The sequence below is a fragment of the Grammomys surdaster genome, unplaced genomic scaffold, assembly GCF_004785775.1.
Source record: "Grammomys surdaster isolate TR1022 unplaced genomic scaffold, NIH_TR_1.0 242, whole genome shotgun sequence".
Lineage (NCBI taxonomy): Eukaryota > Metazoa > Chordata > Mammalia > Rodentia > Muridae > Grammomys > Grammomys surdaster.
This window is the reverse complement of record NW_021604687.1, coordinates 1,718,989-1,733,290: the sequence shown is the minus strand read 5'-3', so window position 1 is coordinate 1,733,290 and position 14,302 is coordinate 1,718,989. Positions and strand designations below refer to the sequence as shown.

At 35.3% G+C, this 14,302-nt stretch overlaps 1 protein-coding gene across 1 annotated transcript; it reads right to left on the bottom strand.

Moving 5' to 3' along the window:
- Nucleotides 1-3,193: 3,193 nt before the first annotated feature.
- Nucleotides 3,194-13,402, bottom strand: LOC114627072 (olfactory receptor 14C36-like). The gene is made up of 3 exons (XM_028774750.1): nt 13,284-13,402; nt 10,653-10,774; nt 3,194-4,202 (listed from the first exon to the last, which is right to left on the bottom strand). The coding sequence occupies exons 2-3, from the start codon at nt 10,752-10,754 to the stop codon at nt 3,210-3,212; spliced, it is 1,095 nt and encodes a 364-aa protein (XP_028630583.1). The 5' UTR covers nt 10,755-10,774; nt 13,284-13,402; the 3' UTR covers nt 3,194-3,209.
- Nucleotides 13,403-14,302: the final 900 nt, after the last annotated feature.

Genomic DNA, 14,302 nt, shown 5'->3' with positions numbered 1-14,302 from the left:
ACATGTGCCCCTAAAAAGTATAAAAACTGCTTGTAATAGCCTTCTAGTCACTTGCCTTGAGGGATTAATTGAAGGTCTGGCCCAAATCACAGGAAACTAAACCTCTGGCTTTTGCTTTTGGTGTCTCACTATGGGGCACCTCGAAAGTAAGTACCACTGACCAAGGGTCAGGGTCTTACACCACCACTGGATGCCCTTTCCTTCAGTCTCTGTTCCATTTTTGTCCCTGCATTTCATTTAGAGAGGAACAATTTTGAAAATGAGTGGGTAGCTCACCATGCCTCTACTGGGGACCATGTCTATGTACTGGAGGTGATCTCTTCAGGTTCCTTCTCTCCAGCGTTGAGCATTTCTGTCCAAGCCAGTTCAGTCAATCAACCAGGTTTCAAGGGAGGGAGTGAGGGTTAAAGATAAAAGACAATTACACAACATTGTAGCATGATCCCAGTCAGTGCTGAAGCTAAAGAAGTTTGTTTGTTTTTTCCCCAGTCTGTTTTTATACTATTCTAGGTATATGCAAAGAATAGGCTCAGTTCTAGGTCAAAGACAAAGTAGTCAAGGAACAAACAAGGCATAAAAAAAGGTCTCATGATAACAATATTCAGGATCTTAACAATACCCATCAAAATACAAAGAACTCATTCCTCAGTTGTATTCATTTTGAGCTTACTTCCTTGTCCTAGTCCAATGTCAAGTTCTTTTCTGAGCCTACCTCCTTTCCAATGTCAAATTCTTGCTGATATCCTTGATTAGGCACCAAGAGCTTTGCACACATTTCAGGTAAGGTAATCCCACTTGAGTCCTGAAAGCTTCTCATGTCTCAGGTCTCTGAGACTTTCTAGTGGTTCTCTCCATCTTCCACTCCACAGTGATGCATATTTCCATTCAGTCTCCTGGTTTTCTAGGCTTCACTCCTTTCTCTCCCCTTACATGATCCTGTACCCGTTTCCCCTACCCCTCCACTTTCCCACCCAGGACCCTTCCTTCCTCTTCATCCTAGGATCATTTTGTTTCCCCTTCTAAGTAGGATTAAAGTATATTTGGGCCTTCCTCCTTGTTAAACTTTATATGGTCTGTGAGTTATATCATGGGTATTCTGAACATTTTGGCTAATATCCACTTATTAGTGAGTACATGCCACACATGTTCTTTAGGATCTGGGTTACCTTACTCAGGATGATATTTTCTAGTTCCATCCATTTGCCTGCAAAATTCATGATCTCCTTGTTTTTAATAGCTGAATATTATTCCAACTGATATTCTTAATTTGTGTGCTACAATAATTTTAAATGCATCTATTAGGGGTTTTTTTCTGTGAGCTATTAGTTTGCGAGCAATATTCACATCTTCACAAAGATATAACTTTATTAATTTTGTTTTTAGCCTCATATTACTAAGAATTATAAATGGTCAACTGGTGTATCTAGGACATATATTCATTGATGTTTTAGTCAGGTCTTTGTATAAGTGAGAAAAAAATTATTCTATAGTCTGATATCACTTTAAAATTATTTTGGAGTATGTGAAAATACTGTAATTTGTTTATTTTTAATATTCAAACTATTTCAGAGACATATAAACTCACTGTTTGCAGACAACTAGATTCTACAGAAATAGTTTCTTTCATACATATCTTGTATTTTGCCATTCATCCCAGTCTAATTCACTATCCTCAGAATCCTACCCCTTTGGCCTTATCCCATGAGCCTATTTCATTACACCAATGCCCCTTCTGATTTTTATGTGCTTTTAAGAATTTGAAGGCACACAAATTAGGGACAACATGTATATGCCTCATATTATGGAATATGATAACTTGTAGTTGCATGTATTTTTTTACAAGACAAAAACAAAAACAGCATAGTCTCATTCTTCTTGGTAACTGACCAAAATTACATTGTGTGTGGATATATATACCACTTCATTTTCCAGTAATTCATTGGTCAATATCCAAGACAGAGACAAAAATGTCAAATTGTGTCATAATGCAGAATACCTGCACAGGTTCTAGGAAAACAAAACCTAGATTGGGAAAAGAGATGTAGATAAAAAGGTCCCACCTCTAATCAAGGACATATTTGCAACTGTATCTGTTCAGAAAGGGAAGACCAGTTTTCTCTAAAGGAGATTATCAGGTTATATCAACCATGCTCCAGGGCAGGTCCCAGGCCCAGGAGTAGTTGGGTAAAACAAACAGACTCCAAGTTTTGTTTTGTTTGCTTTGATTTTAATTATCCTCATCAAACACCTCATTGCAAGTGTCCCACCCCCTAAAAAAAAGAAAAACAAAAACCAAACAAACAAATAAAAAACTAGTGAGATCTCACACTAGTATTAAAAGTTAACAGTACACCAGAAAGCTCTAGAAGCAAAAACAATATTATATACAAAAGGACTAGACAGCAAGAAATAACCAAATTGCAATTAAAATAAAGCAAATTAAAAAAAATAAAACAATACAAAGAATCAATGTATCATAGTTAGGGTTTTATTTGTGTGAGGAGACACGATGACCACGGCAACTCTTATAAAGAAAAACATTTAATTAAATCTGGATTACAGTTCAGAGGTCGAGTCCATTATCTTCATTGTGAGAAACATGGTAGCATGAAAGCAGATGTTGCTGGAGAGTATGGGAGAGCAGCAGGAAGTGAAAGTGATACATTGTCCATGCTTGAGCTTCTGAGACCTTAAAGCCCACCCTATAGTTATACACATTCTCCAACAAAGCCACACATGCTCCAACAAATACACATGCCATAAGAATACAACTCCTTATTGGCCAATGGGGGTCATTTTTATTCAAACCTCTACAGCACCTGCATCTGATTTGTGTGTGTGTGTGTGTGTGTGTGTGTGTGTGTGCTGTCTCTTGGACTCTTTTAACTATTTGTTTTGCACTAATCTGATGCATTCTTTTTGGTTCATCTTCTTATTCTTTATTTTAATTCATTTTAATAGTAACCATTAGAATTCTGTTTGTTTTTCAATGAGAGACAGAAAGCAGATGGTTCTGGATGAGAGGACAGGTGAAGCCAAACTAGGAGTAGAGGAAGGGATAATTGTAATCAGAAAATATGTGGAAAACAGTTTTTCATTGAAAAATGAAAATTATGTGGAGTGTGTGAGTACATGTGCTTTTGTGTCTATACTTGTGTGTGCTTGTGTATTTGTGTACAAACAGTTTTTATTTAATCAGTTCTCTTCCTCTAGAGAACCCTGACAAATACATGTTCCTTTACATTCAAATGTGGAAAAAAACTTCTTGATGTAACTTTCCTCACAGCCTCCTTTATCTGTCTGTTTCTAAGACTATAGATGATAGGATTTAAGAATGGTGGAACAATGGTATAAAATACAGAAAGAGTCATCTCCTTAGCTACTTCCAATGTTAGTACTGGAGGTCTTAGATACACATAGGCAGCAGAACTAAGAAAAACAGACACCACAATAATGTGAGGGACACAGGTGGAAAAGGCCTTCCGTCTCTCTCCTTTGACAGGAATCTTCAACACAGTTGATAATATACGAACATATGATATGACAATAAAGACAAAGCAGCTACCACTGACCACAATGGCAGACAGAAGAATTAGGAGTTTATTGTTAAAGGTATCAGAGCAAGAAAGCCTCAGCAATGAGGGGATATCACAAAAGAACTGAGGGACCACATTTGAGTAACAGAAGGACAGCTGGAATGTTTTGAAAGTATGCAAACTCGCAAGGACAAGAGAGCTAAGTAGGGAAGTCAGTGTCATCTGAACACAGAACTGGTGGTTCATGATCACAGGATAGAGGAGAGGCTTGCAGATGGCCACATAGCGGTCCTGGGCCATGGTGGTAAGAAATAGAATCTCTAAACATGCACAAAAATAGACAAAAAAGATCTGTGCTGCACAACCACCTACAGAAATATTCCTGTGGTCACTGAAAGAGTTGATACAGGCATTGGGCACAGTGACAGAAACGTAGCACATGTCTAAAATGGACAGATTCCTGAGGAAGAAATACATGGGTGTGTTCAGGATCTGGTCAACTGTAGTAGCAATGATGATGATAAGATTCCCTAATAGGCTGCCCAGATACACCAGCAAAAACAGCACACTAAGTAGGATCCTGACTTCCCAAGCCTCAGCAAAAACCTCCAGGAGGAACTCAGTCACCAGGGTGGAATTGGCCATCCTCTCAAAGTGCAGGTTTACCTAAAAAGAAAAGCAGTGAAAGAGAAAAACTTAAACTAACTCATAGATCACTAGAATTTTCATTAAAATTCTCTTTTCTAAAACTCGCCTTTGTGTGTGAAAATCTAGCATTTGTTTCTTTAGCTTGCATCCATTTTCTTAAACATGCTTATTTGGTAACATGCATAGTTATGGCTGTCTCGCTAATTGTATGTATCATGACAGGTACTTATAATAAGTTTCCATGCTAATAACTGTTTCATAAACCCTATATCCTAATAAATGTTAAGTTGATTAAAAGGTGGTATTTTTTTCTTCCAGATAAGCCACATACATCAATTAGGAATGCCCATAGAATTTTAACATTTGGAGTATATTTTTATATATATATTTACATGAAGGATTATTTTCATTTATGTGTGTGTTTACACACATACACATACGTCTATGCCTATATATATGTATGTGTACATGTATATGTATATAAAACAAGGGATTTTGGAAAGTGAGAGTGAAGGTCATGGATGTAAAGAAGAAACAGGTTGGTAAAGAGAAAAAGATGAACATAGAAGAAGCATGAGTTTAAGAAATAATCTCACTGAGTTTTTGGAACATCTGAGACCTTCAGAAAATGCTATTTGCCTTGAATCCCAGGCATAATTACGTCATATGATTGAGGAAAAACAACAGATATTCCTGAAAATCACAAATACTATAGATATTAACCTCACATCCTTAAAATCAAGTGTTTGCATTGTAAACAGCATATATATATACATATATATAGCTAGCTGGAGCCTGGAGCAAAGATAATGTTATCCCTAAAATTAAACATGATGCAATGTATGACATCCTTTGTGTTCTTAGGAGTTGGGATCTAAGTTTGTCTGATGTTAATGTACACTACGTTATGTCACAGTATGTTCCCTCAAAAGGAATCAACATATTGTCATATTCTCAGACGAATGTACAACCTAGAAAGTTTAAGTTCTAAAATTATAATCAACAGAGGGATATTACAGTGCAGAATTCTAAATGCAGGATATTAAAGATAGGCAATTATCAGCTTAATAATATAATATAATTTAATATAATATGACTTATCAAATCTTCATGGCATCTACCATATATTATACCTAGATAAAAAACATTAATTATGAGAAGATCATCATGTCTGCCCCTGCCAACACCCATAGTCTACAGATCTACCAGGAGATTTGCTGCAACCAGGACAACAATAACACACCCACCAAAGTAACTGCAGCAGCTGGGGCCACCCAGAAGCCCAGCGGCCATGAGACTACTCCTTTCCACGCAAACCCCATGTTTCTTCCCATCTATATCTTAGAGAGGGCAGATCAGCATGTCTGCCCCACTCAACACATCACAGTCAGCAGGTCTCACAGGAGATCTGCTGTAGCCAGGGCCACAGGTCTCCCAGGAGATCTGTGGCAACCAGGGGCACAGGAGGCAGGCTCCAGAAAGAGACAACCAGACCACTTAACACCAGAGATAACCAGATGGCAAGAGGCAAGTTCAAGAATATAAGCAACAGAACCCAATATACTTAGGCACAATCAGAACCCAATTTTCCTACACACCAAGCACCGGATACACCAACACAGTTGAAAAGCATCATGCTGACCTAAAATTCCATCTCATGAAGCTAATAGGGACCTTTATGGAGAATATAAATGATTCACTTAAAAAATAAAAGAAAATACTTTTGAACAGGTAGAAGCTCTTAAAGAAGAAACAAATACCTTGAAGAAATACAGAAAAACACAAACAGGTGACAGAATTGAATAAAGTGGTCCAAGACCTACAAATGAAAGTAGAAACCATAAAGAAATCACAAATGGAAATGGAAAACCTAGGAAAGAGGTCAGGAGCTACAGATGCAAGCATCACTAACAGAATACAAGAGATGGAAGAGAGAATTTCAGGCATAGAAGATACTATAGAAGATATTCATATGAAAGTTAAATAAAATACAATGCATAAAAAGCTCCCAAACCAAAACAGTCAGAAAATTCACGACACAAAGAAAAGACAAAACCTAAGAAAAATAGGAATATGAAAGAGCAAACATTCCCAGCTCAAAGGACCAGAATGCATTTTCAACAAAATCATAGAAGAAAATTTCCCCAACCTAAAGAAAGAGATGGCCTTAAATGTAAAAGAAGCATACAGAACTCCAAATAGATTGGAAACAGAAAAGAAAATCATCTTGTCACATAAAAATTAAAACACTAAAGACACAGAACACAGAAAGAGTATGAAAGCTGTAAGGAAAAATACAAAGTAACATTTAAAGATAGACCTATCAGAATTACACAACACTTCTCAACAGATGTTGTTGTAATTATTTAAATTATTATTTAAAAGCTGCACTGGTCAAGCCAACTATCTAAGTTGCAGTGGCTCTGCCTAGCTGAGCCGCCATGTTTCTCAGCTGGAGGCCACGTGCGCACAGCAGCTAGAACCAACCAGGCAGAAACACCAGCCCTGCCACCCACAAAGACGCCAGCCTGAGAGATGGCTCTGCCAATCTTCCATACTGTCTCTGCAAGGCTAGGCATTGCCCAGGCCATCCTGCCATCCACGCAGGCTCAGTAGAAAGATGAGACTCTAATGCTTAAAGATTAATAATCAAAGGCTTATATATTTGATTATGATCAGTAACAAGATATCCATACAATCAGAAGTGTAACCCAATACCCAACCTAGATATACCAACTACCTTTGACTGCTACAGACATGTGAACATCTGCCTTTGTCTCTCTCTCTCTCTCTCTCTCTCTCTCTCTCTCTCTCTCTCTCTCTCCTATTCTGGTCTTCTGGCTCCTCCTCTTCCTTTTCCTCTTCTGGCTCCTCCTCTTCCTTTTCCTCTTCTTGCTCTTCCTCTTCTACTCCTCCTTTTCCTCTCCTTACTCCTCCCACCTTAGCTCCTCCAACAAACAAAGACCTAAAAGCCGTATGATCCTGGACAAATATCATGAAGATCTTAAGATAATACAATTGCCAGCCCAGACTACTATACCCAGCAAAACTCTCAATAGTCATAGATGGAGAAACCAAAATATTTCATGACAAAACTAAATTTGAACAATACATATCTACTAATCCAGCTCTATAGAGGATTCTAGAAGGAAAACCACATCCCAAGGAGGATATCCGCATCAAAGAAAAACAAGAAATTAATCATCTAACAACAAATCACAAAGGAGAAAAATCACATACATATAAAGCAACCTCCAACAATAAACATATCAGCAACTGACAATCATGTCTTTAGTATGGCTCAACATCAACAGACTCAATTCCTCAATAAAAGAATGTAAGTTAGCAGATTAGATAAGCAGACAGGATCCAGCATTTGCTGTATACAAGAAACATACCTCAATGACAAAGACAGAACTACCTGAGAGTAAATCCTGGAAAAAATGCTTTCCAAACAAATGGTCCCAAGAAACAAGCTGGAGTAACTACTCTAATATCCAATAAAATAGACTAGTAACCAAAAATTATCAAAAGAGATGGGGAGAGACCATTATACTCATCAAAAGATAAAGGCACCAAGATGAAGTCTCAATTCTGAACATCTATGCCTCAAATGCTAGAACACCAACATTCATAAAAGAAACTTTAATAAAGCTCAAAATACACAATGAACCTCACACAATAATGGTGGGAGATTTCAACAACCCACTCTCTCCAATGTACAGATGATTGAAACAGAAACTAAACAGAGAAACAGTAAAATTAACAGAAATGATGGACCAAATGATTTTAACAGATATCTATAGAACATTTAAACCCAATATATATACCTTTTTCTCAGCTGCCCGTGGTACCCTATCTAAAACTAACTATATAATCAGTCACAAAACAAGGCTTAACAGATATAAGAAGATTGACATAATCCCATGCATCCTATCAGATCACCATGGAATAAGGGTAGACTTTAATAACAATAACAGAAAGCCCATATACCCATGAAATATTCAATAAAATCCTAGCAAACCACAAACAAGAACACATAAAATAATCATTCATTATGATCAAGTAGGCTTCATCCCATGGATATAGGAATGGTTCAAAATAAGAAAATCCACTAACATAATCCACTATATAAACAACTCAAAGAAAATGTCACACACCTCATTCAACAGTGAGGAAAGGGAACTGGAAGAGTTCACCTCCAGTAGATAGAGAGGACCTCCAGTAGAGTGACAGGGTTTGTAACCCATGGTCAAAATTTCTGATCCTTAATTATTCCTGTATAAAACAACTGCAGGGACAAACATGGAGAAAAGACCAAGGGAAAGGCTGTCCAGTGACAGGCTCTACTTGGGATCCATCTCATGGGGGAATCTCCTGACACAATTACTGATTCTACGGTGTGCTTATAGACAATAGCTTAGCATGCCTGTCCTCTGAGAGGCCCAACCACCAGCTGAATGAGATAGATACAGATACTTATACCCAAACATTGGACTGAAGTCATGGGCCCCTAAGGTTGAAGAGGGGAAGAATAGAAAAATCTGAATAGGAGGGCAACCCCATTGGAAGACCAGCAGTCACAACTAACCTGGACTTCTGAGAGCTCCCAGACACTGAGTCACCAACCAGGCAGCATACATGAGTTAGTGAGAGGTCCCTGACACATATATAGCAGAGAACTGCCTGGTCTGTCCTCAGTGGGAGAAGACCTGACTGATTCTTGAGAGACTTGAGGTCCTTGGGAAGGGGATGGTCTGATGGGAAACATCCTCTCAGTGACATGCATGAGGAGGAATGGTATGAAGAACTGTGGAGGTAGGAGGATATTGATAAGGGTAATGGATGAATTGTAAATAAATATCATAAGAATAGTAATAATAATAAATTGGAAAGTGCAAGTCCACAGGATGCTGATATGAATGGCCCCTCCAGAGAGCTTTAAACTGAAAGCCTGCCAAGGGTCCTGAAGGGAGAGACAGATCCTCGCTGAGTGAGAATCCCTATGAGGAAGCTGTGTCTATAAAAAATGATTGCTTTGCTAGAATTGCAATGATACAGAGAGGTTGGAGGGTGGCAGATTTACATGCTAATTACCTTACTCTGGGTTAGCTTTAGCCCCCTGAATAACCATTGCTTTGTGTGTGTGTGTGTGTGTGTGTGTGTGTGTGTGTGTGTGTGTGTGTGTTGAAACAAACATCCCATGACTGGTAGATAAAAACCTTTTAGAATTTACTAAGTTAGCAGACCTTCAGTTTCACCAACCAAAAAGAAAAGTGTCATTAGAGAGCATCTGAGGCCTATAGAAAACCTTTGTCGTCTTCCTGTATTCACTTCTCTGATGCACCCAGCAGTATATATTAAGCTTGTCTTGATGTATGAATTTCTTTGTTCTGTAAAACCATAAAAGTGCTTGTATACTTGAACATAAAATTTGGACTAACACAAATCTGTGTTCCCAGGAAATAGCTGACTCAGATAAACTGTTTTTTATTCCCTTCCCTTTAAGGGAAGAAAAAAAAAGAAAAAAGAAAGCATTAATTACTTAGGAGCAAAATAGCCTAATAAAAGTTGAACAAAGCAGACATGAAATAGACTGAAATCCAGTAACAAAGGAATGGCAAGTATTGTGATAGCTACAGTTACTTTCTTTTTTCTTGAAACAGTCAGATGTATTGATTGTTTTATTTTGAAAACCTCAAATTCTAAGAACATAAAATGCAGTAAAATTTTAAAAAATTACTTAGTGACATTAGCTAGTGAACATTAACTGATTTTAATTCTTATTTGCATAAATTTTCCTATTTAAAAATAGTATTAAAGTATTTTGTCAAGATGCAAAGAGAGAAAAATATTCTCCCAAACATATTTGTATGGCATTTATTAAATAGATCAAAAATGTCGGTATTATATTGGACAGATATTCATCAAGATCACAGAACCACAGTAAAGTGTGCAGTAAAATTAAAATGTGAAATTCAATTAAAGTATATAACACCTAACAAGTTTCTGGATGAATTTTCAATTTGGAAAGAATAACTGGGAATCAGATAAGGAAACAGCATCCATTGCATTTCTTGATTACAGCTGCAATATGCTGCAGAAAAGGAAGGTTGGTCACTTACAAAGGTCAATGAAAGCAATGTCAGAAATTTAAAAACCGTTTTATTTGGGGATGTGGAAAGTAAAGGATAGTATTGTGTTGAAACTCCACAAGTGATTGAGCAGCTAGACGTTTACAGGTTTTCTCCTACATGAATATTGTAAATTGTCAAGTTCTTTGCAGAGATTTTAAAAACCCTTAGTATTTATATATTTTAAATATGAAAACAATGTTGGAAGATGAATGACAATATATTAAGCAGAACAAATGTACAAAGTGTCATTTCAGGGGGTTTTTGATTTTAAAATCACAGGTGTGAGTACCTAGTATCAAAATGATCTAACAGAAATATATTCAAAATTTACCTCAAAAGTATCATGAAAAGTGCCCACCAAATATTCTGCAGCAATAAAATTCATCAATTCTTTAACAGTTGTGAAGACACCTGCATTCTGTCTGGCATCCATTGGCAGAAATATGGATAGTCCTAGAGAATATTTGTATATCTTATATATTAATGCATGAAATATGTCAACATTTTGTCATGTATAATTTACCTTCACATTAGAGAAATTATAACATAAGCATAAATAATTTTTACAGAATTATAGATGCAAGGATAAAAATCAGTGGTCAATCTCACAGAAAATTTTTCATAATATTCAATACAATTCATGTATTATATTTCAAATTATATATAAAATGGATTATTTGTAATGTGAAAATTCTTTGCATAAGGTTTTATTCAAGGCAAAACTTTCACTCCTATCTTATCACTTCTACTGAGCATATTACTGGGAATTCCTTCCAATGCATGAAGAAAGAGAAAAATATGTAAATTAAGGCATCTGCACTACCTAATTGGGCTTCTGTTTGATTTGTTCTTGTTGATTGTTCACTTTCATTTTTGTTTTAAGATTATAAATATATTTCTTCCTTATTTTTATCCTTTCGATTTCTCTCATAAATACCTCCATACTTACTCTTATTCAAATCCATGACCTCTTTTTTTTAGTTATTACATTCATAAATATATATGTATATACAAAATATTCCTAAATAACCTTGTCCATTCTGTATGTTATTTGTATGTGGGTTTTTAGGGATAAATAATTGGCACTAGACAACCAATTTAAAACTTTTAATAGATCCTTTAAAAACTGATAAGCATTAGTATAATTTAAAGATAATAGCTTATGAGTTTCAAAGTTAAATATCCATGTTTAAAGAAAAGCTGTTGCTATTTTCATTTCTGTCAAAATATGGAAATAAATTCATTATATTCTGAGGTATTGAATGTGTCATCCAAAGCTGAATATTTATATATTCACACTTTTAGGACTGGTATACAAATGCACATTCATTTAATAGCATTCCTTTATTCAAATTATTAAAAAACTTGAAAAGATATTTGAGTACTGAGTTAACATAATATGTATCAAGAAATTATAAAGAAACATTAATTGCAAAAAACACATATTACTTTTTGATTAAACATGATAAGTTCTTTACAAGCCCAGAGAAATAATAAATCCTCTGGGAGGAATATAGCATGCTAATATTTTCTATAATGAAATAGACACTCCTTTATAACCAGAAATTTTCTATCTCTAAATGTAATTTTAAACTTCTGTGAGATCTGAACACAGGTTTTAAGTCTTTCTTAAGAGTAACCAACTAATGTTTATGTATAATAAATATGTTTAATGTTTTAAAATTATTTTATGAATATATATTAAATTTTATTACTTTGACTTTAAAATACTAAAAGATTTTATTGTTAGTTTTTTGCTTAAAGCATATACAGTTGAAATGGAATTTAAAGAGTGAAGTTTAACAAGAATAAATATTCTCTTCACCAGGAAAATATTTTTTAAGAGTTATTCCATATAATTGACACATTAATCATCAATTATCTCTTCTAAATTGAACTGTATATGATGTCTATATATTAAAAATATATTACTAGTGAAATAAAAGAATATGAAAATATACTAAAGAAAGTCTTCAAGACTCATCAGAGAAAAAACTTTACAAACATTGGTAGACGGACTAGAGAATTGGCTTATGAGTTAAGGGCATATGCAGGTTAAGCAGAACTGAATTCACATTCCAGCACCCACATGATAGCTCACAACTGTCCAGAACTCCAGCTCTAGGATATTCAACACTCTCCTAGCCTCCTTTAAAAACAGGTAGTATGTACACTTCCATGTAGGTAAAACATCTATGAACATCCAATTATGAATAAACATGCAATATATATATATATATACACACACTCAACACACACATATATGTAATATCAATTAATAAAAATAGAGGGATTTGTGAAGGGTTGAAAGGAGGTAAAAAAGACAGAAATAATATAATTATATTGTAATTTCAATAAAAAACAAATAAATAACTTCTTTAAAATGTTTTCAACAGTTTACAAGATTCTTTTACTATGCACATATATGCCTCTGATATTTCTAATACACATGCAAACTTATTACTATTTTTATATAGATACAGTGTAAATTTTAAACATGTTACATGTTATATAACATTATAACTATGTTTTTTCTGAAATTTGTTTAGATACAGTTGTGCACACTTTGTAAATATTGAATAAATAAAGGAATGTCATAAGTAACAATATATTAGCTAAGTGGCATAGAAACACCATGATCAGCATTTTTGTTTTATGTATGACAGTTTAGTATACCACACTTACAGATATTGCCATCACATTGGAAATAAATTTTCTGTAAAAACTGCAGGATTTTTCTGATTGTTCTCTTTTCAAGTAATGGATGCTCTCTTTACATGTTTTCTTAATGAAATTACTGATTGTTTCTCAGATGAAAAGTATGCATTTTTTTCTCAAGTATTCAGTACTTGTAATTGGAATTCCCTTTTCTTCCTCAATCTTTCAAACTGAGTGAAGCAAGGAATTACTGGAAATTTCACTATAAATAAGTCTGGAAGACACATTATCACAGACAACTTACCAAGGTATTGTTCATCATTCAAAAATAAAAATGAATTTAAAGATATGAAAATGAAGCTTTTCCAAATCAAAAACTTACAGATGTTCACCCTGTCTATAATGAGTTTCAGGAAGCCTCCAAATGAGCTACGAACACCAGTCTTGCCTTTCAACATCTACTGATCTTCTGCTCTTTTATCTTGAATGTGGACATCCTCCTGAGTGCAAAGGCTCTGAGAACACAGCCATTAATTGGAAAAAAATGCCCTGAGGTAATTTAGGCAGTGATTATTTCCAGACAACTGGCAAAAAAATAGGCCTAATTAAAATTCAGGAATAAGCGCAGGCTGTAGGACCAGGAAAGGTGTCACCTGAGTCATTTGAAAGTGTTGGGATGATGATGGAGATAGTGAAACACTTCAGGAAGCTCACAGATAACCTCTATCATCTCAAGTATGTGTCTGCACCTGCATGGAGCTCAGGACAATATCCTGTGTGGATTTAAAATCTTACACCAAGCAGACAGTCCATCTCTCCATGTCTTCTTGGTCTCTCCATCCCTCTCTCTCTCTGTTTCCTTCTCTCTCTCTTCCCCACTCTCCAATTCATAATGATATGCTAATCTATGAGAGAAACTGAAAGAGAATGGTGATTATACTCTTTAAAAACAACCACAACAACAAAAACAAATAAAAAACAAAACCCTAAGCATTGAAATAAGGATTCAACCAATAGCAACATATGGTGTTCAAATCTGTATCCAAATTCAAATGACACTTTTGAGTTTCATGAGCTTGTGAAAGCATATTTAAGCATCTAAATTTCTTTCTCTAGTTTTTGACATATTTAAAAGAATTATGTCAACAAGTAAATTATGGATCACGCTCAAATATTTTTTTTGAAAATAAGAAATATTGCACAATGTTGTAGCCCACTATCTATAAAATCTTATAGGATAGGAATATCAGAGTTTCCCTGTGGGCTCCTGCAATGTTCAACACTAGCAAGTTAAGCATCCTGAGATCTGACATCCTCATTCAT